This window comes from Nematostella vectensis, chromosome 12, assembly GCF_932526225.1.
Source record: "Nematostella vectensis chromosome 12, jaNemVect1.1, whole genome shotgun sequence".
NCBI lineage: Eukaryota > Metazoa > Cnidaria > Anthozoa > Actiniaria > Edwardsiidae > Nematostella > Nematostella vectensis.
The window spans coordinates 9,098,374-9,121,165 of record NC_064045.1 but is presented as its reverse complement, the minus strand read 5'-3'; the positions used below and the strand labels follow the sequence as shown (position 1 = coordinate 9,121,165).

Below are 22,792 nucleotides of genomic sequence, written 5' to 3'. Positions count from 1 at the left end.
ATACATAAGTTTGGTTTTAAAACTGCCTCTGCGCTTATTGATTATAGGAATTTTTGTAATCGTGTTTTGAAAATGTCTTATCTTGGCGACTTTTTGATTGGCTGACATCAAGAGTTGTACACACTTGATGGGGTTCCAGTCGAACTGTTTCGCTTGTCATTGTAGGACGCGCATATGTCTTGTATTATTTCTATTTCCTCGCTTTTCAAGACTTGGTAAAGAAAGATGATGACAATGTTTAAACAATGGATCCAAGAATAACTTTTATCGAAAAAGTGAGTGAAATGAAAAGACATCTCTGGAGTGTTTACCAGTTCGATTCGATCGGTTCATTCAAGCAAATGAAATTCAAACGGAATATTTTGGCTTGTTTTGCTAAAAAGAAGAACTTTGTTTATAAGAAGCAACCCCAGACCCCATGATCACAAGTCAACAATGACGTACTGTAGCTAGGTAACACTTAATCTGAATTCTTAGAAAAACCGGAAGCAAATATCTGGGGAATTTTCGCTGTCAAAACATGTTTCTTTAATGTAAAGGGCAGGCCACTGATTGGTTGAGGCGTAGAGACAATGGCAGTGGAGCATCCATTTCTGACCCGAAACTAGGCGAGCTGTTTCACTAAGGATTCACTTCTAAGTTAGACACTTTTCTCAGTATTCGTTAGCAAAATCTGGCGAATATGGTCAGCCGAATCATAGACCTTCTTACGAGGTACTACGAAGAAGATTTAGAGGATTCGTGCAGGACTTTTAAGGTCATAGTTGTTGGAAGAACAGGAGTAGGAAAGTCGCACTTGGTGAATACTCTTATGGGTGAATACGTTGTAGAGGAGGGGCAAGATCTCGATCCTTGCACATCCACAGTGTCAAAGCACGAGAAGCGAATCGGTAGAACCCGCGTGACAGTCTGGGATTCTCCGGGACTTCAAGATGGCCATCACGAAGACGAAGTATATCTAAATCGGATCAAGCCAGTCCTGAGGGAGATAGATGTTATGCTCTACTGCATCAAGATGGACGATACCAGGTTTATCGAGAACGAGGTCAATGCTATACGTGCTATTTCTTCGCTCGACAGAGACATTTGGAGAAGAACTGCTGTTATCCTGACATTCGCCAACAAAGTGAGGAACCAAGAAGACGAGATTGACATTGATCACTTTAGAATCAAGAAAGAGCAATGGAAGTCGAAGGTGACTAATGTTCTGATGGAATGTGCTGTGTCTTATTACGCTGATGTCCCGTTTGTTCCAGCCGGCCACAGGAATAGGCCTGAGCTTCCTTCGACTGATGACTGGGTGTCCGATTTTTGGCTTGAAGTGTTTAGAGCTTCAAACCCTTCCAGAAGGCTGATACTCATGGCCATCAACCAGCAACGCTTGACATTTGGAGGACCGCAGCCACACCCCGGGCCTGAGCCTGCGGCACAGAGGTATTCCAGCGGTCACCCGTTACGTCGTTACCACCCATACCTTACCCACCATAGAAGCGAGCCAGGGCCAGCCAACATTGCCAACGCTAGTGTTTTTCCTCCCATTTTAATTTCAGAACCAACGCAACAGCTGTTTTTCAATTTATTGGGGGAAGGCTTAAAGGAGATGGGTACAGGCGTAGTAAAAGGCTGCAAGGAGGTTTTAGGCATGGTGGAAAAAGGGGTTGGCATGGTCGGAAAAGGGGTTGGCAAGGCTCTCCAATGGCTTTTTGATTGAAATGCTGTATAAGGCAGGAAGATAATGAGGAGCACATCAATAACATAACAACTGAACTAAACATAAGTAGAGATAACAAAGGTACCCGAATCGTGCAACCCACACTAAGCCCACAGCAAGAAGAATCTGCAGGACAATAGTACGATCGTGAGAATCATAAACGAATTGGCATTACTGTACGGAGTACTTTACTGTGTGCTGTACTATGGGTGTGTGTGCGTGTGTGTGCAAGTGTGCGTGCGGGAGAGGGGGCTCTACCCAAGATCTACCAAACTAATAAAGGAAAGGGCTAGCCAGCAAAGTATTGTACTAAACAGGTGCATTCCCAGGATACGCTAAGGGGAGGGGGGGATGCGCAGTCATGGGTTTCATATGGAAAACGCATAACATTTGAAGATTACTTAATAAGAAAATACCCACTTTTTGGCCCCCAAGGGATGTGGGGTGCGCGCACCCTGCACCCCCCCCCCCCCCCCTGTATACGCGCCTGATAAAAATGCCCAATGATGGGAGCTTCAGTCTCCACCCCCCACCCCCCTGTATACGCGCCTGATAAAAATGCCCAATGATGGGAGCTTCAGTCCCCACCCCCTGTATACGCGCCTGATAAAAATGCCCAATGATTGGAGCTTCAGTCCCCACCCCCCCCCCCTGTATACGCGCCTGATAAAAATGCCCAATGATAGGAGCTTCAGTCCCCACCCCCCCACCCCTGTATACGCGCCTGATAAAAATGCCCAATGATGGGAGCTTCAGTCCCCACCCCCTGTATACGCGCCTGATAAAAATGCCCAATGATGGGAGCTTCAGTCCCCACCCCCTGTATACGCGCCTGATAAAAATGCCCAATGATTGGAGCTTCAGTCCCCACCCCCCCCCCCCCCTGTATACGCGCCTGATAAAAATGCCCAATGATAGGAGCTTCAGTCCCCACCCCCCCCCCCCTGTATACGCGCCTGATAAAAATGCCCAATGATGGGAGCTTCAGTCCCCACCCCCTGTATACGCGCCTGATAAAAATGCCCAATGATGGGAGCTTCAGTCCCCACCCCCCCCCCCCCCCTGTATACGCGCCTGATAAAAATGCCCAATGATGGGAGCTTCAGTCCCCACCCCCTGTATACGCGCCTGATAAAAATGCCCAATGATGGGAGCTTCAGTCCCCACCCCCCCCCCCCCCCCCCGTATACGCGCCTGATAAAAATGCCCAATGATTGGAGCTTCAGTCCCCACCCCCCCCCCCCCCTGTATACGCGCCTGATAAAAATGCCCAATGATAGGAGCTTCAGTCCCCACCCCCTGTATACGCGCCTGATAAAAATGCCCAATGATGGGAGCTTCAGTCCCCACCCCCCCCCCCCCCCCCCCCCGTATACGCGCCTGATAAAAATGCCCAATGATTGGAGCTTCAGTCCCCACCCCCCCCCCCCCCCTGTATACGCGCCTGATAAAAATGCCCAATGATAGGAGCTTCAGTCCCCACCCCCCCCCCCCCCCCCTGTATACGCGCCTGATAAAAATGCCCAATGATGGGAGCTTCAGTCCCCCCCCTGTATACGCGCCTGATAAAAATGCCCAATGATGGGAGCTTCAGTCCCCACCCCCTGTATACGCGCCTGATAAAAATGCCCAATGATGGGAGCTTCAGTCCCCCCCCCCCCCCTGTATACGCGCCTGATAAAAATGCCCAATGATGGGAGCTTCAGTCCCCCCCTAAACCGCGAATGGCGCTTTAATTGGAAAAGCCCCTGCCATCCAACAGCTGTCGGGAAAAGATGCCGTGAATACTCATATCATATACATGTCATCACTAATCATAAGCAAGGGCACAATACGGATCTGTTCCGCAGCCCGTTGTTTGCTGGCTGGGAAGATGTTAATTTAGAAAAGACTGTCATTGCTTGTTTTTGTTGTTAGTTTTGCTGTTTTTGTCAGTTGCTTGCTTGTTTTAGTATGTATTGTAATGGTCGCTACAAATTATAAACAACTATCCTTGGCTAGGAGCTAACTAGAAAACCTTAACCTAACTTAGCTCCATTTCCATTTTTCCCCAAAATCTGTAACCTTATACTATACTGAAGGTGTTGTGAAAATAAAAATATGTAATGTAAAAAAAATGTAATGTTAGACCCCTCGGTTGCTGGGAAAAAATCGTTCCTAATGGTTCTGCTGGCAAATTTGTGGAGTCGAACTAGTTGTGCTGGGAATATTTTTTGGGGCGCTGGAGCTGTTGCTTGGAAAAATAATCGTCCCGACCGGTTATACGGGCAAATTTTTATGTGCTAAAACTGATAATTATTTTCAAGCAACATTTAAAATGGGTATTTTCGAACATCATTTTCGAGCATCAGAACATATTCAAACGACGACATATGCCATTCCTAGTCTCCTTGTTCTCATGCTCGAGGATCCAGCGTACTTTGCGGGCGCTCCCAAAGGTGCCTTTTTCTTGGACTTCAAGGGTCCGTAGTACAGCGCCCAGTTGATGATGAGATATTTATCAGCCATCATCACTAGCATGTTCTGAGGGTGCAATAAGACGGCTGCGGTTCGAGACGTAAAGATTATCGCAAACCCAAACGGCCTCCAAGCGTGTTGTGACCCAGGACTACCGCGGTCAGAAATAAGTTAACCCACATTCAGGAAATCCATTAACGCCAGGTTACCTGAGGAATAGATAGTAACCTTACTCCCAAATGCCACATAATACCCCTACATACACCCTTTCAAAAGACGTTGTCATTGCAAACGGCAAAGGCGATTGACAAATGAAAGTTCTACGACCCAAAGGACCCATGGATCCCAATGTATTTGCTTCAAATTAAAAAATATATACATATATATTAAAGGGCAGCGTTTATACATTAAATGTAAATATATGGTTCTGACATTGCTTGAGTTTATTTACCACCCATAAGCACCTTTCGGTCGTAGAACTGCTGCCATTTGGTAATTGCCATTTGCTGTTGGAACCTTTTAATGAAATATACAAGAGACAGATAGGTGTACTAGAGACAGATTGGTGTACAAGAGACAGATAGGTGTACAGAGAGCAGAACATACCTATGTTAGGCACTGTTTGAAGGAACCGGAATCTCTTCAGAAGAACGCCAAAACATCTGGAATGTAGTACAAATGCTATTCATTTACCGTCATCAATATTGTACAAGTGCTATTCATTTACCGTCATGAATATTGTTACACAGGAGCTTGACCAGTCAGCAATGGACATCGTCGACTTTTCTCCAGTCTACAGGTGTCATCATATCTACACTGTTGTGGTAAGTGGCATATAACCAGGCTCATAGCTTGGGATGGTAAAAGATACCCAGTCTGCAGGTGTCATCTGTGGTAAGTGGTGCATAACCAGGCTCATAGCTTGGGATGGTAAAAGATACCCAGTCTGCAGGGTCATCACATCTACACTGTTGTGGTAAGTGGTGCATAACCAGGCTCATAGCTTGGGATGGTAAAAGATACCCAGTCTGCAGGTGTCATCATACACTGTAGGTGGTAAGTAGCATATACTGTACTTGAGCAAATTATTTTTAACAAGAATTCTGGTAATGCACCTGGCCAGATTTTAAATATGGAACATAAACATTTCATAAATATCATATTGCAGAAACCATGAAAAAAAGGTATATAGGGTGTATACAGGTTTGCATTGCATAGGTAAAATGTGGCCTAGACTCCTGGATTGTGCATGCCAAAAAAACCTGCCCTGAAACGGAGACTCGTTGAACCAAGTCTGAGTTGACACTTGGTCAAATTAAAAAAAAGAAATCAATGACTCCCTTTTTAAATTCCTACACTTTCGACGCCGCCCCATTAGACCACAGAAATTTATTGAGCCCCACCCCCCCCCCCCCTCCCCCACAGAGTATCTTCACGCCCCCCCTCGGGATGATAAATGAACTTTCCCTGACTCAACAGTGGTGACCCGTTGTTTGGGGTAAAATTGCCTGATAATCCAACTATTTTTTTCTGGGTTTTAGCTCACTGTAGTTAGTAATGTTTTAATTGATATACAGTACTGTTTTACCACATATATTTTTACCCTTTTATTCCTTTTAAAAACTTACAAAATTCTTACACCATACCTTAACCAGGGCGAGCGGGAGACATTTGAGGCTTACTACCGAAAGCAGAGGCGAAAGCAGGCAAGACTGGCCTTACAGCCCAACCATGGCACCATGGTGAGGACTCGGACCATTTTTGGGTTCTCGTTCTTGTAAAAGGGCTGCCACATTTTTCAGTCATTTAGTTTTTTTCTCAACTCAGGAGAAAAATATGTATTATGCTACTGTAAACGCAACTTAAAAGCCCCAAAGTTCTTGTGCATATCCCTAGCTAACATTATATGTCTGTTGACATTTACCTGCAGTCAAATCCTTACCCTTGTAAAACAAACTATGATATTCTCTTTGTTTTCCTCTCTAGGATGAGTCTTTAGAAGCATACCGAGCTTACTTTCACCAGATTGTTGGGTGAGATTTGATTCCTATTCCCCTCATGTGTAAAGCTACAGTTTGACCTTCCATATCTGATACATTCCCCTCGTGTGTAAAGCTACAGTATACAGTATGAACTCCCATCTCTGATACATTCCCCTCATGTGTACAGTATAAAGTATGACCTCCCATCTCTGATATATTCCCCCCGTGTTTAAAGCTACAGTGTACAGTATGACCTTCCATCTATGATACATTTCTCTTATGTGTAAAGCTATAGTATACAGTATGACCTCCCATCTCTGATATATTCCCCTCGTATGTAAAGCTACAGTATACAGTATGACGTTCCCATCTCTGATACATTTCTCTAGTATACAGTATGACCTTCCATCTATGATATATTCCCCTCGTATGTAAAGCTACAGTGTACAGTATGACGTCCCATCTCTGATACATTCCCCTTATGTGTAAAGCTACAGTATACAGTATGACCTCCCATCTCTGATATATTCCCCTCGTATGTAAAGCTACAGTATACAGTATGACGTCCCATCTCTGATACATTCCCCTCATGTGTAAAGCTACAGTATACAGTATGACCTCCCATCTCTGATATATTCCCCTCGTATGTAAAGCTACAGTATACAGTATGACGTCCCATCTCTGATACATTCCCCTCATGTGTAAAGCTACAGTATACAGTATGACCTTCCATCTATGATACATTCCCCTCGTGTGTAAAGCTACAGTATACAGTATGACCTCCCATCTATGATCGCCATCTCCATTTCAGGTCAGCTCCTTATATTATCTACTTTTTACAGGTTTTTTTGTTGTGGAGGACACCATTTGGCACACAACAAAAGGTTTAGTGACAAGGTAAGACATTTTATTGTATTGGGATTTCAAAAGTTCATGCATTAATAAAATAGGCTTCTGGAGAATGATGGTTCAGCATCATGAATCCAGGTGTAAAGTAGATAAAGACAATCATCAGTGTACAGGCAAGTGTCACCAGGGGCTTATCCATGTCCCAAGACACTCAAATGTGATAAAAGATGGGACAAAGTGTACAAAATCAAGGACATCTGGCTTGAAAAGTAGATCCCTTACCATTGCATTGTTTTAAGGTTACTCATCCCTACAGGTTTAAATAAATGGTGCATCAGGCCACTTTATGGTCTCTTAGATATCCAAACAACCCCTCCCCCCTCACCTCGCTTGAAACCCTGTTACCTGTAAGGCACAAACATACTGTTCCAAAACTGTACAGTAATAAATTAACCCAGAAGTTAATTAAACTTCTGGGTTAATTAAACATTGATCAATGCTTTTAGAGCCACAGTGGATGATCTTTGGGAAATGGCATCTTCAAAAATTGCTGCAGTGCTGCGAACACAATCTGTGAGTAACCTGCATTAGAAACCTTCAACTGTTAGAAAATGTAGCATGTTATCCACTGTTTTTGGCCTACTCTCTTAGCATACTATCCATTCTTATAAGGCCTACTATAAGCATGTTATCCATTGTTATAAGGCCTACTGTAAGCATGTTATCCATTGTTATTAGGCCTACTATAAGCATGTTATCCATTGTTATTAGGCCTACTATAAGCATGTTATCCATTGTTATTAGGCCTACTGTAAACATGTTATCCATTGTTATTAGGCCTACTGTAAGCATGTTATCCATTCTTATTAGGCCTACTGTAAGCATGTTATCCATTGTTATTAGGCCTACTGTAAGCATGTCATCCATTGTTATTAGGCCTACTGTAAGCATGTTATCCATTGTTATTAGGCCTACTGTAAGCATGTCATCCATTGTTATTAGGCCTACTGTAAGCATGTTATCCATTGTTATTAGGCCTACTGTAAGCATGTTATCCATTGTTATTAGGCCTACTGTAAGCATGTTATCCATTGTTATTAGGCCTACTATAAGCATGTTATCCATTGTTATTAGGCCTACTGTAAGCATGTCATCCATTGTTATTAGGCCTACTGTAAGCATGTTATCCATTGTTATTAGGCCTACTGTAAGCATGTTATCCATTGTTATTAGGCCTACTGTAAGCATGTTATCCATTGTTATTAGGCCTACTATAAGCATGTTATCCATTGTTATTAGGCCTACTGTAAGCATGCTATCCATTGTTATTAGGCCTACTGTAAGCATGTTATCCACTGTTTTTGGCCTACTCTCTTAGCATACTATCCATTCTTATAAGGCCTACTATAAGCATGTTATCCATTGTTATTAGGACTACTGTAAGCATGTTATCCATTGTTATTAGGCCTACTATAAGCATGTTATCCATTGTTATTAGGCCTACTATAAGCATGTTATCCATTGTTATTAGGCCTACTGTAAACATGTTTTATCCATTGTTATTAGGCCTACTGTAAGCATGTTATCCATTCTTATTAGGCCTACTGTAAGCATGTTATCCATTGTTATTAGGCCTACTGTAAGCATGTCATCCATTGTTATTAGGCCTACTGTAAGCATGTTATCCATTGTTATTAGGCCTACTGTAAGCATGTCATCCATTGTTATTAGGCCTACTGTAAGCATGTTATCCGTTGTTATTAGGCCTACTGTAAGCATGTTATCCATTGTTATTAGGCCTACTATAAGCATGTTATCCATTGTTATTAGGCCTACTGTAAGCATGTTATCCATTGTTATTAGGCCTACTGTAAGCATGTTATCCATTGTTATTAGGCCTACTGTAAGCATGTCATCCATTGTTTTTAGGCCTACTGTAAGCATGTCATCCATTGTTATTAGGCCTACTGTAAGCATGTCATCCATTGTTATTAGGCCTACTGTAAGCATGTTATCCATTGTTATTAGGCCTACTGTAAGCATGTTATCCATTGTTATTAGGCCTACTGTAAGCATGTCATCCATTGTTATTAGGCCTACTGTAAGCATGTTATCCATTGTTATTAGGCCTACTGTAAGCATGTTATCCATTTTTATAGGCCTACAATAAGCATGTTATTCATTTTTATAGGCCTACTGTAAGCATATCCATTTTTATAGGCCTACTGTTAGCATGTTATCCATTGTTATTAGGCCTACTATAAGCATGTTATCCATTGTTATTAGGCCTATTGTAAGCATATTATCCATTGTTATTAGGCCTACTGTAAGCATGTTATCCATTGTTATTAGGCCTACTGTAAGCATGTCATCGATTGTTATTAGGCCTACTGTAAGCATGTTATCCATTGTTATTAGGCCTACTGTAAGCATTTCATCCATTGTTATTAGGCCTACTGTAAGCATGTTATCCATTGTTATTAGGCCTACTGTAAGCATGTTATCCATTGTTATTAGGCCTACTGTAAGCATGTTATCCATTGTTATTAGGCCTACTATAAGCATGTTATCCATTTTTATAGGCCTACAATAAGCATGTTATCCATTTTTATAGGCCTACTGTAAGCATATCCATTTTTATAGGCCTACTGTAAGCATGTTATCCATTGTTATTAGGCCTACTATAAGCATGTTATCCATTGTTATTAGGCCTACTGTAAGCATATTATCCATTATTATTAGGCCTACTGTAAGCATGTTATCCATTGTTATTAGGCCTACTGTAAGCATGTTATCCATTTTTATAGGCCTACAATAAGCATGTTATCCATTTTTATTAGGCCTACTGTAAGCATGTTATCCATTGTTTTTAGGCCTACTGTAAGCATGTTATCCATTGTTATTAGGCCTACTGTAAGCATGTTATCCATTGTTATTAGGCCTACTGTAAGGAGGCCTCCCTTCTTCTGCAAGTCAAGGAGCTGATTGTATGGTTTTGCCACACTCTTTCAGTAAGTGGTATGGTACATCTAGTAGAATAATTTTCATCATTCACTATCACACCCAGGATATCAGTGGGACATTAACCTTGCTCAGCCCATTTGCTCAATCCATAATTCACTATCACACCCAGGATATCAGTGGGACATTAACCTTGCTCAGCCCATTTGGATTGTTACCTTGATTAACCCTTTTAGAGTGTTACCTTGCTCAGCCCATTTCAAGGTATTGCCTTGCTCAGCCCATTTAGATTGTTACCTTTCTCACTCCATTTGGATTGTTACCTTGCTCAGCCCTTTTAGATTGTTACCTTGCTCACCCCATTTGGTTTTTTACCTTGCTCACCCCATTTGGATTGTTACTGTACCTTGTTCACCATTTGGATTGTTACCTTGCTCAGCCCATTTAGAGTATTACCTTGCTCAGCCCATTTAGATTGTTACCTTCCTCACCCCATTTGGATTGTTACCTTGCTCAGCCCATTTAGATTGTTACTTTGCTCAGCCCATTTAGAGTATTACCTTGCTCGGCCCATTTAGATTGTTACCTTGCTCACCCCATTTGGATTGTTACCTTGCTCACCATTTGGATTGTTACCTTGCTCATCCCATTTAGATTGTTACCTTGCTCAGCCCATTTAGATTGTTACCTTCCTCACTCCATTTGGATTGTTACCTTGCTTAGCCCACTTAGATTGTTACCTTGCTCACCCCATTTGGATTGTTACCTTCCTCACTCCATTTGGATTGTTACTTTGCTCAGCCCATTTAGATTGTACCTTGCTCAGCCCATTTGGATTGTTACCTTGCTCAGCCCATTTAGATTGTTACCTTGCTCAGCCCATTTAGATTGTTACCTTGCTCAGCCCATTTAGAGTATTACCTTGCTCGGCCCATTTAGATTGTTACCTTGCTCACCCCATTTGGATTGTTACCTTGCTCACCCATTTGGATTGTTACCTTGCTCACCTATTTGGATTGTTACCTTGCTCACCCCATTTAGATTGTTACCTTGCTTAGCCCATTTAGATTGTTACATACCTTGCTTAGCCCATTTGTATTGTTACCTTGCTCAGTCCATTTAGATTGTTACCTTGCTCAGCGCATTTAGATTGTTACCTTATGCCTTATCTGTGTTTTGCCATTTCAACAGGGTTATGGTCTAAATGTAAATCCCATCTACGATGTCCTCTTAGAAATGAGGTAAAATCAGTGTTAGCTGAAGCAATCACTGTTAGCTGGGTTTTTCTATGTTACTAGATGTAGCTGTTCCTATTTTGTCTCTTTTTCAGAAATCAGTACAATGAGACATTGAGCAAGGATTGGGAGAGTGTTTTCAAGTAAGTACTTGGATAGAACAATGGAAATACCATATTTAAAATTCAGGTGTTTCCTTGTTTGGAGAAGTTTGTGTCATTGCTGCTTGTTGTTAGACAAAATAATAACAAATAACAATGAAAATAACAATTGCTGCTTGTTGTTAGACAAAATAATAACACATAACAATGAAAATAAAGACAAGCATGTGAACTGAATTTTGAAAACTGGTCAACATAATTGCCCTTTAATTTATAGATAGAAACTTATCTTGCTTTACATTTTCTTTAGCAAAAGCAATTTACCATAATATTAGTGACCTGAACTATGGTAGCTTGACAGATGCAGATTTACATAATGATTGTTATTTGTGATTAAGCATGCCGTGTGGAGACCTTTTTTATATGCATTAACTGTTTTGCTTTACTTTGTCAAATCTACAGAAAGATTCTTGAAGAAGACAATTATACACCCATCCACTGTGATGATAAAGATGTGTACTATCGAATACTTGCAGATTTTCCACACGCTGATGAGAAATTAAGAGAGGTAGACCAACTGCATATGTACAGTAAATATGTAGGAACCAGGGGGGACTCCCATGGAAACAGGGGGGATCATTGGCAAAATCAATTTTTACCTCAGGGATAGCACTTTGGGTGTGGTCAACAGCAATTCTTACACCTGAAAGATCCCTTTTCTGAAATAATTGAGTTGCAGCTCTGTAAAAAGTACACAGTTTATAATAAAAAGTACATAGTTTCTTATAAAAAAGTACACAGTTTCTGATAAAAAAAGTGCACAATTTCTTATAAAAAGTACACAGTTTCTAATAAAAAAGTACACAGTTTCTAATAGAAAGTGCACAATTTCTAATAAAAAGTACACAGTTTCTAATAAAAAGTACACAGTTTCTAATAAAAAAATACACAGTTTCTAATTAAAAGTACACAGTTTCTAATAAAAAGTACACAGTTTCTAATAAAAAAATACACAGTTTCTAATTAAAAGTACACAGTTTTTAAAAAAAAGCACATAGTTTCTAATAAAAAGTGCACAATTCCTAATAAAAAATGCCCATTTTCTAATAAAAAGTACACAGTTTCTAAAAAAGTACACAGTTTCTAATAAAAAGTGCACAATTTCTCATAAAAGAATTCACGTTTCTGATAAAAAAAGGCAACATTTTTAATAAAAAGTAGAAAATTTCGAATAAAAAGTACACAGTTTCTAATAAAAGGTACACAGTTCTAATAAAAAATACACAGTTTCTAATTAAAAGTACACAGTTTTTAATAAAAAGCACATAGTTTCTAATAAAAAGTGCACAATTCCTAATAAAAAAATGCCCATTTTCTAATTAAAAGTACAAAGTTTCTAAAAAAATATACAGTTTCTAATAAAAAGTGCACAATTTCTCATAAAAGAATTCACGTTTCTGATAAAAAAGGCAACATTTTTAATAAAAAGTAGAAAATTTCGAATAAAAAGTACACAGTTTCTAATAAAAGGTACACAGTTCTAATAAAAAATACACAGTTTCTAATTAAAAGTACACAGTTTTTAATAAAAAGCACATAGTTTCTAAAAAAAAGTGCACAATTCCTAATAAAAAATGCCCATTTTCTAATTAAAAGTACAAAGTTTCTAAAAAAATATACAGTTTCTAATAAAAAGTGCACAATTTCTCATAAAAGAATTCACGTTTCTGATAAAAAAGGCAACATTTTTAATAAAAAGTAGAAAATTTCGAATAAAAAGTACACAGTTTCTAATAAAAGGTACACAGTTCTAATAAAAATTTCAAAGTTTTTAATAAGTAAAAGAGGTGGACAGCATCTTCTTTGAGTGCAATTTCAGAGGAGGATCAATATATCATCAAGATTGAAAAAGGGCTTTGGATCCTTAAAGTCCTTATAACCCTTCAGAATTGTTAGGTTTTTTTTTGCTTCTTTGTAGGTGGCATAGCAATACAAAACTCTTCGTCAATATTTTGTGGTATTGACGTCTCTGAATTTTAACGGGTTAAAGGAAAATGTGTTGTTGTAGCTACTGCGCATGTGCAAGTAGCTACTATGTCATCACGCAGAAAAAATGTGTAAAATTGACCACAATGAGTGGCCGCTTTTGCGAGGTTTGTTAGGATATACTTCGGGCTTTGGTCATTATGATGCGCTAGTTTAGAATCACTTATAAAGAAGAAAATATCTAAATAAACAAACAGTTTTGGGATTTGTTAAACAATCAATAAGATGTGATTGTTCAACTTTACGTCAAGTTACTGATTTATAAAGTGTTTGCAATACGTGATCCGATTCCTTTAAACGGGAAATCAAGTTGCAACAGTTTCAAAAGCTTTATTGTGGTAGGGTCAAGCATATTCAAAGTAACTTACTTATTATTTTGTACAAAAGTGGCCCTGCTAATTTATAGAATGACACTTTTTTTTAGATTCATTGTGCAAAACATATTGTACAACAGTAACATGTTCAATTGTGGTGGGTATTTTTGTTTTATGACATGAAAAAGTTGCTCAAATTATCCTGCTAGCAGAGGCCTCTTTTCTCTGGATTTCGCTGGGCTGACATTCAAATTTGATATGCCCAAATTCGACATGCTGGACAAAACTTTTCGAAGGGCAAGTAGGGTTCAATACAAGGCAGTAATAAAAACAATTTTAGTACTTCACCCTTTGGTAGTGACCTGTGTGGCCAAGTGGTTAGCACATTGGACTAGGGTGTGAGACAGAGGTCAAGGGTTCGAATCCCTCTTGGAAGAATTTTTTTCTTTTTCTTTTCTAATGTTTTTAAATTCTTATCAGTCTTATACCGTTTATCAACAGTTTTTATAGTACGATAATACTAAAAAAATGATTTATAGATATACGATAAGCATTATACACTTGCCGTAAATAATTTTTGTTCAGTAGCTACATATACGTTAAGGGCCTATTTGTTAAGATTTTCCTGCCAAAAAAGGAAATTAATGCCTCGATTTAATCTCCTTTCATGCGGGCAAGAAAATTTTCAAAGCTCTGTAGAAAATTCAAAATTTCAATCAAACTTGCCTACCTATTTTTTCTTTTGGCTATATTACTATAAGTGTAAGGTTATAAGAACTTAAAAAGAAAAGCACTATATAAATTTGCTTATTATTAAGATTGGATATTTTAGTTAGGGAAGACTAAAATATTTCATGATCATGTTTAAAAAAAACACTTGATAATACCACACTCAAATTGACTAGTTACATAGTAATCTTGGAGGGTTTGGTTTGAAGTCTTTTATATCTGTATCATTTTCAGACTCAAGTCTTGACAAATTAATTAGTTACATAATAATCTTGGAGGGTTCAGTTTGAAGTCATTATATATACCATTTTCAGTCCCATAGTAATCTGGGGGATTCTATGGGTTAGGGTTAGTGTTAACCCTAACCTTGTTTCTGGGGGCTTCTGCAAGCCTGTGTCACGCAGGCAAGAATAGCTGAAGCCAGGAAATTCATTTCTATGTCACATTATATTATTTTTTTCTAGGGGTTCTCAAGGGTTCTTCCGTTCTCTGAATGTGCTGTAAAGCTGTACAAGGAGGTGGGTGTACATGTATATATATGTAATGATGTACTAGGGTTTTCATTAGGAGAGGTGTGTATATGTAATGATGTATTAGGGTTATCATTCATGTCTTTGATTAAGCTAAACTATCAAAGCACAGTGCTCACAAATAATTCTTGTTGAATTCTTGTTTATTGTATTTGCTCTCCTTTTTTAGTTCAAGACATTCATCAGTGCATGCCTGCGATTTAATGAGCACCTCAATGTCAGGTGAGTAAAGGAATGATCTAGAATAAATCCTCACCCTGGATTCCATAGCAACGCTAGGTGAAGGAATGATCTAGAATTTCCCACCCTCCTCGTACTCTTGTCGCCAGTTCCACTTGACTTCTGTCCTTGTGAATGACCCTGTTCACCCTCATAGTAGCTTAAAACGACTCTAAAAGTGGACAGTCTCACAATCAGAACTCTTATAAGAAAAGGCTAGGAAAAAGGCTTCACAATAGGAAAGAAAACACCGGTCCAGTCATATTGTTGTCTTTGTATCTCTAACCCCCCTCCTTCTCTCCCTTTCCTCTATTTCTGATCTTGTTAGCTGTTGCTCTTGTATTATAGCAAATAGATTTGTTTTCCTAGTCAAACAGAGATAGGGGATTCAGTGCGGAAATCAACAAATCTTCTTCTTACAAGGACCCTTAATGGTAAATATCTTTCTGTAGCCATTTTTTTTATATACGTGCAAAAGAGATACTCCTGAACTTCAATCTTTTCTTTGTAAAAAACATGACTTTCACTGTTTGTGATAGGATGCATAAATTCGCTGATCAAAAGAAGAGAGATTTCAATACCACAGGTAAGTTAAATATTCAAATAGCTGTATTTTTTATGAAAAATACAAGCAACCATTAACTTGTGCTCACATCAGCACAGCAACAAGGGATTAGAGATGGGACCACAAAGCACTGTTGGAAAGCTTGGATACTGCTGACTATTTGGCCGGCTGTAAAAAAAGAATAAAAAGGGGGGACATCTACCCCCCCTTTTCTTTTTGAAAATTTCATCTAAAAATAGCCAAGGGCCAATGGGTCAATCTCTAAAATGATGCATGGCTGGTAGGTCTTTGCTATAATTTATTGCAAAGTGCATACCCCTATACCCCTGATACATACCTTTATTAAGATCTATCAATCTTTTGTTACTTGATTTTTCAGCTGGCTCAAGTATCAGTCAATACAGTACATCTAGAGTACGCTTGCTTACATTTGGAGGAGTATGTTTCTCAAGTCACAGGGTATGATAAACATTATAACAATTGCCAAAGGGGATTGATAAACAACAAAGCAATCAACAAATGATATGTTCAACAACAAAGCAGTCAACAAATGGTATGATAAACAACAAAGCAATGACCACAGGGTGCGATAAACATCATAGAAATCACCACAGAGTATGATAAACAACAAAGCAATCAACACAGGGTATGATAAACAACAAAGCAATCACCACGTGGTATGATAAACATAGCAATCACCACAGGGTATGATAAACAACAAAGCAATCACCACATGGTATGATAAACATCATAGCAATCACCACAGGGTATGATAAACATCATAGCAATCAACACAGGGTATGATAAACAACAAAGCAAGCAACACAGGGTATGATAAACATCATAGCAACCACTAGAGGGTATGATAAACAACAAAGCAATTAACACAGGGTATGATAAACGCCATAGCAATCACCACAGGGTATGATAAACAACAAAGCAATCACCACAGGGTATGATAAACAACAAAGCAATCAACACAGGGTATGATAAACATCATAGCAACCACCACAGGGTATGATAAACAACAAAGCAATCAACACAGGGTATGATAAACATCAGAGTAATCACCACAGGGTATGATAAACATCATAGCAACCACCACAGGGTATGATAAACATCATAGCAACCACCACAGGGTATGATAAACAACACCAACCACATAATTATCACGATTATGGTTATACTCCCAACATCACATGATCAAGTTTGAAGGGCGTGGCGCTCTCAGAGGAATTGAGAGTAGGGGCTTGGGGGACATTCGTGGGACCAATCACCCTTTATCAGGTCTAACTGGTGGATGAAAATGAAATGAGAAAAAATCGTAAAATAGTAACCAGTTAAGTTGTTATTTTTTATCATATCTCCTAACAGACAAGCGCTTAGCAGACATTATACCATGCGAAGATGGTCTAGATTATGATGATAATAGAAAGGAGAAATTTGCCCAAAGAACTCACACTACAAGCGTATATACATAAGGAATTGGCGTTGAATAATTGACATGATTAAAGAAGTCCCTTCTTCATTAATACACCTTTTAGATAAGAATTAAACCCTCAAAGTCTTTATAGAGCTTATGGTATTTCACTCAAGTCAAATTTTCCTTCAAAAGCAGGCGATTTTGCTTCCATGCTGGTAATAGGGTGGAATGTATGTTGAGATCACTTTATGAAACAATACAACTACCACATTACATTTTAATGATGTTTTATTGAAATCCCAAAGATAAGATAAAGATAAATATTCCTAATCACATGAACCATCTTTCCAGCCATGCAACCATCGTTCATCAACTTTAGAACAGTCAAATTCCTCCTTTCCTATGTATCTATTAACGTCATTGTGAAGGTGACACATCCATTGAGAGAGATAGTGTCTACTTCTTGCATCAACAGGATGCTCATTTATCCTACAAAAAGAATACATTTCGGGTTAAATGTATATTTATAAAACAAGCTGTTCCTGTCATAAAATAGGTTGGGACATGCTTGCCAACTTGGTTTTTAGCCTTGTTCTCTGAACAAAAAAAAAATAAAACTTTTCTTAAATTTTAATGTATCATGTTTTAAAAAAAGGGTTGCACACAAAGAATACAAGTAGCAACACCTCACGAGTTGTTTTATACAGTTGTTGTATTAGAATCACTTCCCTTCATCATCTCCCATTTTTTGGGGGTTGGAGCATTTTGGGTTGGCAGATACAGGTACTAAATTGCTCATTAATACTGTATTTCCACAAGTTTAAAAAAAAGCTAAAACTGCTTGGGGCGTTGGGTTTTGCTGTATTGCGGTATTGGCCCTTTTTGCACGAGATTGCAGTAGAAGAGGAAAAGCAGTGATGCAGTATTTCAAAAGACTTCGAGATGCGAGATTTTGCTTTTTAAACGGCAGTATTTCTGTAAAAAAAATTAAACATTGCAGTGTTAATAAGTCCTGCGGTGCATGGGATTTGCCGTGGGGAAGGGATGATATAGCAGGAAACCTAGAAAGAGGGTAGAAATATTGGGGTGCGCACATGCTCTTCAAAACCTCATCCTTCTGTGCCGTATGCGATTATTTCCGATTTCTCTCTGCGATATTGCAGCAGTATTTCGAAAATTTTGTAAAGTATTGCAGTAATTAGACCCCCCCCCCCAAAAAAAAGAGGTGGCTTGATTGGAAGCGAATGACTCAAAATGGTAGTAAAAGTATGAACTCACTTCTCTCTTAGATGAGTAGCACATTCATTACAAGGGAAAAACTTGGAGAATAATGTGACAAACTGCTTCATGTCTTCTTGCTGATTAACTGTTGGTTTGTCCGGGTAGTATGCGGCCATAGTATGCAAGAACCCCCACGTTGAGCGTCCCAGTTCTGTCCGATCCAATGGGCACTCTAGATCCCGACAATCTGCATCAGATGACGTGGTCAAATCAGATGTGTGGCCAGTGTTCTGTGAAGACTTTGTCTAGATTAAATCATGACACAAATAAATAGTGAGATTATGATAGGGAAAAATTGGGATACAAGAAATGGGTAAAACCCAAATATAAGAAATTAGTGATTTAATAACATATAGCAAAAATTGTGGAATTTAATAACCCAAAAAACAAGAATCTGCTTAACAAAAAGATTACAAATTTTATACTGTATAAAAAGGGTCATGAAAAATGAAACAAAACCTTAGGGCTTCGATTAGAATTATTTTCCATAAAAATAAAATTAGAAATACAGTATAACAAACAAATTTGCAATTGCTAGTAACAAGAAATAATAAGAAATAACCTAATTGTGCAAAATGTAAGAACCTAATAGTGCAAGATGTAAAATCCTAATTTTAAAGACTTTAAAAAGTGTAGGTTCATAGACTTTGTTTTTGTTTCTGTTAACTTAACATAAGGGAAACTATATAAGACTAACATTTAATCGAAGTTTATTAGTAAGAGTTGCTTAAAGCTTAAATTACATTTACAAAAGCGACATGCCCAGCTAAAGTGAAATCTTATAAAAAAGAATGTTCCATAAATGCTTTAAATTAATAATAAAGCGTTTATTTTTTTAATAAACGGTATAAACCTTTTTTGGAAAACTGACAGATCAGAATGATGTAACACCGGCGTAATTAACAATCGGCTAGTGCCCAGCTAGTAACTGAGCTAATTCTAATAATTCGCAGCTCAAGATAAATCCCGAGATACATTACCCTATTACTTTTATTAGCTGGGTTACCCCTCATCCATGACTTAAAATCTGTGCATGTTCTGCAGGGTTTTTTGCCGCGTAGAGGCGATAGATCATCCTGCCCGTCCGCCATATTGGATATTAGTAACCGCCCCTTCAGAACACCCATAATCCTCTACGTGCACGTAAACACGTAATCACGATAAGGGCGGGAAGGGGGGGAGTTCCTTGCATGTTTCACGAGTTTCAAAAATCGGAAATCACGTTTCACGATAAACTGACGACAATGATCAATCTTTGCTCGGAGCTTACGATTCACATTTTTAAAAGATCATAGATCACGATTCACGCTGATCAAATTTCGCCTTTCACGAATCACGGCGTGATTCACGATAAGCATAAAAGGCCGTTCACGGATCACGAAAATAACCCTCACCGCCCCTGTATAGCCCTCTATCACAAACCTCTGGCTTGATCCAACCGTTTGTATTATTACTTGAACGCAATGTCCTCTAGAAAAATTTCCGTGAAGCAGTATTAAAAAAGAATAAAAGAGCATAAGATATCTAATGCTTTCTTTTAGAGAAACCTGTATTTTGTCTGCATTTCTATTGAATGCCTCTTCTTCCCTATAACCTTTCTTACAAGTTTCTTTAAGGGGGTTAAGTTTTTTATGGGGTCAAACTCTTGGTTGTCGAGTGTTGTCTAGGCAAAAGCAAAAATTGCTAAAATTAGCACATTATCCTGAAATACCACACGAAAATATTGGATTTTTAAAATATCATTCATCGCTAATTTTCCTCCCAATGCTTTGACAGCAAAACGTATGTTAATTTTGCTAATTCGCTTAAAAATCGCCTGCAATGTCTTGACACCTGCATATGAGTAACACGAAGGAGTGACACACCTGTGCTGTTGTTTCTGCGTCCGATGATTGATTTTTTGGAGGGTACTTCGATCTAATTATTTGTACTAAGCTAAAAAATATCATATTTTGTAAGCTGTTGCCGGCCAATAAAAAAATCTTCCCTTGCAATCCACCCCCATCCCGGAGAACCGGCTAGCAGGCTACATTTTTGGGAAGAATCGCTTGAGAATCGCCTGTGAATTTTGGCACCTGCTTCAGAGAAAAAAACATGAATTCGTGCTACATCCTAATTGAACATGACTGTTTCATATAATTTATCAGAAGAAAGCTTAGTGATATGGATATTTTGTTAATCGAGTTGCCTGCCAATGAAAATCCAAGGAATCCTGTTAGTGGAGACTCATTCCGACTAAAAAAAAACTTTGAATAAAGTACTGTAACTATCATAATAGCAAATATGTCGACATTGAATACAACAAATATTTGTAGTCCTTAGAAACATATGGTATAACACCGTCAAAAATTCATTGTCTTAAAAAGTCAAGATTTTCAAGGTTTGCATGACTGTTTCCTGTTTTTGAATGTTAAAACAATTTTGCAATCTTCAGCAGGTGTAGAATAGAACTAACCAACGCAACAATCGCAATTCATATTTGACGCCCAAAGCCGAACGACGAGATGCTCGCGTACAACTATTCATGTTATCATTTCACCGAATGGGTCCAGTATGGCCAAATAACTAACACGCAATTCATCATCGTCGCTATCCTAAACGGAGTCACCATTCTTCCCGCCATCGTCCTGAATGCTTTAATCCTTATCTCGATATGGAGGACACCTGCGCTTCACAAGCCATCGACAGTTTTCCTATTCAACTTGGCCCTTTCCGATTTTGTTGTTGGCCTTGTTGTGCAGCCTGTATTGATGGCATGGTTTGTATTGGAACTGAACGCGGTTGAAATCCAAGCAACCTATTGTTACATGGCTCTGACTATGATCGTTTCTTCCACTTTTTTCTCGTGCCTTTCGTTTTACATGGTGACTGTGGTAGCCGTGGATAGATTCCTAGCTCTTTATCTACATCTCCGGTATCCAACAATCGTGACAATGAAAAGGGCGATCTTAGTTGCTGTGTCGATCTGGCTAACAGCTCTCTCTGTGGTTGTAATTTGGTTCTTTTTTGGCACCAAGTATAAAAGAGTCTTCAGTATTCTTTCTAAATCAAACACGGCAATATTATGTAGCATAGTTTTCATAAGCTATTTCAAGATCTATAGAATAGTCAAGAAACACCAGAGACACATACAAGCTGCAGATATGAGCCTTACGAGAACTTTCTCCGTCACAGAAGCATGTTCATTAGAGGGATCCGCGTCTGATTCCCCAAATACACAGCCGCAAAGTATCCGCCGTTACAAGAAATCCCTCATCAGCTCATTCTATGTCTATTTTGCGTTTGTTATCTGCTATCTTCCTATACTTTGTTCCGTGAGCTACGATGCTCTTACAAACGACCATCGCGTTTCGGCATACTTTACAAAGATTGCGCTATGCGTGCTTGCAATAAATTCTGCGTTAAACCCTGCAATCTATTTCTGGAAGATGAGGGAACTGCGAAACGCGGTTTGGGGAACTGTGAACTGGTTAAGAGAGATGGTTGGTGTTAGGAGAAATGAAGTGAATCCAAGCCGCACTGCCCAGGTGGCATGGGTAGTAAAATAGTGGAGCCCTTTGTGACACAGCGCCTGTAAGGAGCAAAGCCCAATGTGGCACGAAACACCGCGCTGCGCAGGCCTCATGGATAGTTCCAATAAAAAGCGAGCTCTATGTGGTACAAAGCACTGCGCTATTCAGGCCTCGTGGATACCCCCTATAAAAAGCAGAGCCTTATATCTGTTTATGTTGGGCGAAACACCACGCAGGCCTCATGAAAGCTTCATTTAAGAAGTACCGCCCTGTGTAACGAAGTACCGCGCTGCGCAGGTCTCATGGATTCATCTTGCGGAGCTCTATGTGGCACGGAGCACTAGGTGGCGTACACGCACGGATTTGTTCCTATAAGAACGGAGACCTAAGTAACACGAAGCACCGCGGTACGCAGGTCTTATAGATACTTCCTTTAAGAAGGGGAGGCCTATGTGGCTAGAAACACCACGCAGACGCCATGAAGCGGAGCCCTATGTGACACGAATCATCGCGCTGCTCAGGCCTCATGAATACTCCCTATATGAAGCGGAGCTCTATGTGGCACGTGGCACGAAGCACCGCGGGGCGCAGATCACATGGGTAGTTCCGATAAGAAGCGGAGCCCTAAGTAATACGAAGCACCACGGTGCGCAGGTCTTGTGGCTGATAGCTTCTATAAAGAAGCGTAGCCCTAGAGGACACAATGCACCGCTATGGGGGATGGGATATATTGACTATGTATATAGTGTATATGTATAAAATACTAGGTTGTACAACCTCATATTTCTCATCCTCGGGGACCCAGGGCATCGCGGAGATCGGGGACACAGGAAGCACGCGCAAAAGAATGAGGAGGAAAAGAAAATAAATTCAGATG

General features: G+C 39.4%; 5 protein-coding genes across 5 annotated transcripts in view; 4 read left to right on the top strand and 1 right to left on the bottom strand.

The window, feature by feature from the left end:
- The first annotated feature begins 572 nt into the window (after positions 1-572).
- LOC5511737 (translocase of chloroplast 34, chloroplastic) lies at positions 573-2,007 on the top strand. Its single transcript, XM_001632093.3, has one exon. The coding sequence runs from the start codon at positions 683-685 to the stop codon at positions 1,709-1,711; it is 1,029 nt and encodes a 342-aa protein (XP_001632143.1). The 5' UTR covers positions 573-682; the 3' UTR covers positions 1,712-2,007.
- A 2,454-nt stretch (positions 2,008-4,461) lies between these two features.
- Positions 4,462-15,855, top strand: LOC5511736 (exocyst complex component 6B). Its single transcript, XM_048720230.1, has 13 exons — positions 4,462-4,992; positions 5,824-5,910; positions 6,155-6,201; positions 6,993-7,047; positions 7,506-7,572; positions 9,939-10,010; positions 11,152-11,201; positions 11,291-11,338; positions 11,759-11,864; positions 14,850-14,903; positions 15,085-15,137; positions 15,504-15,582; positions 15,793-15,855. Exons 5-13 carry the CDS (start codon positions 7,531-7,533, stop codon positions 15,853-15,855), a joined length of 567 nt encoding a protein of 188 aa, XP_048576187.1. The 5' UTR covers positions 4,462-4,992; positions 5,824-5,910; positions 6,155-6,201; positions 6,993-7,047; positions 7,506-7,530.
- Positions 15,504-22,792, top strand: part of LOC5511732 (cytochrome b-c1 complex subunit 2, mitochondrial) — a 30,686-nt gene continuing 23,397 nt past the window's right edge. The window contains exons 1-3 of the mRNA XM_032381085.2: positions 15,504-15,568; positions 15,674-15,720; positions 16,079-16,158. Coding sequence (XP_032236976.1) covers positions 16,140-16,158 — 19 coding nt within the window. The 5' untranslated portion in view covers positions 15,504-15,568; positions 15,674-15,720; positions 16,079-16,139. The remainder of the gene's footprint in view (positions 15,569-15,673; positions 15,721-16,078; positions 16,159-22,792) is intronic.
- On the bottom strand, positions 17,393-19,525 carry LOC5511734 (FAD-linked sulfhydryl oxidase ALR). Its single transcript, XM_032381089.2, has 3 exons — positions 19,384-19,525; positions 18,401-18,648; positions 17,393-17,611 (listed from the first exon to the last, which is right to left on the bottom strand). The coding sequence occupies exons 1-3, from the start codon at positions 19,492-19,494 to the stop codon at positions 17,449-17,451; spliced, it is 522 nt and encodes a 173-aa protein (XP_032236980.2). The 5' UTR covers positions 19,495-19,525; the 3' UTR covers positions 17,393-17,448.
- Positions 19,621-22,760, top strand: LOC5511733 (melanocyte-stimulating hormone receptor). The gene has a single exon (XM_032381087.2). It carries the CDS (start codon positions 20,908-20,910, stop codon positions 21,949-21,951), a length of 1,044 nt encoding a protein of 347 aa, XP_032236978.2. The 5' UTR covers positions 19,621-20,907; the 3' UTR covers positions 21,952-22,760.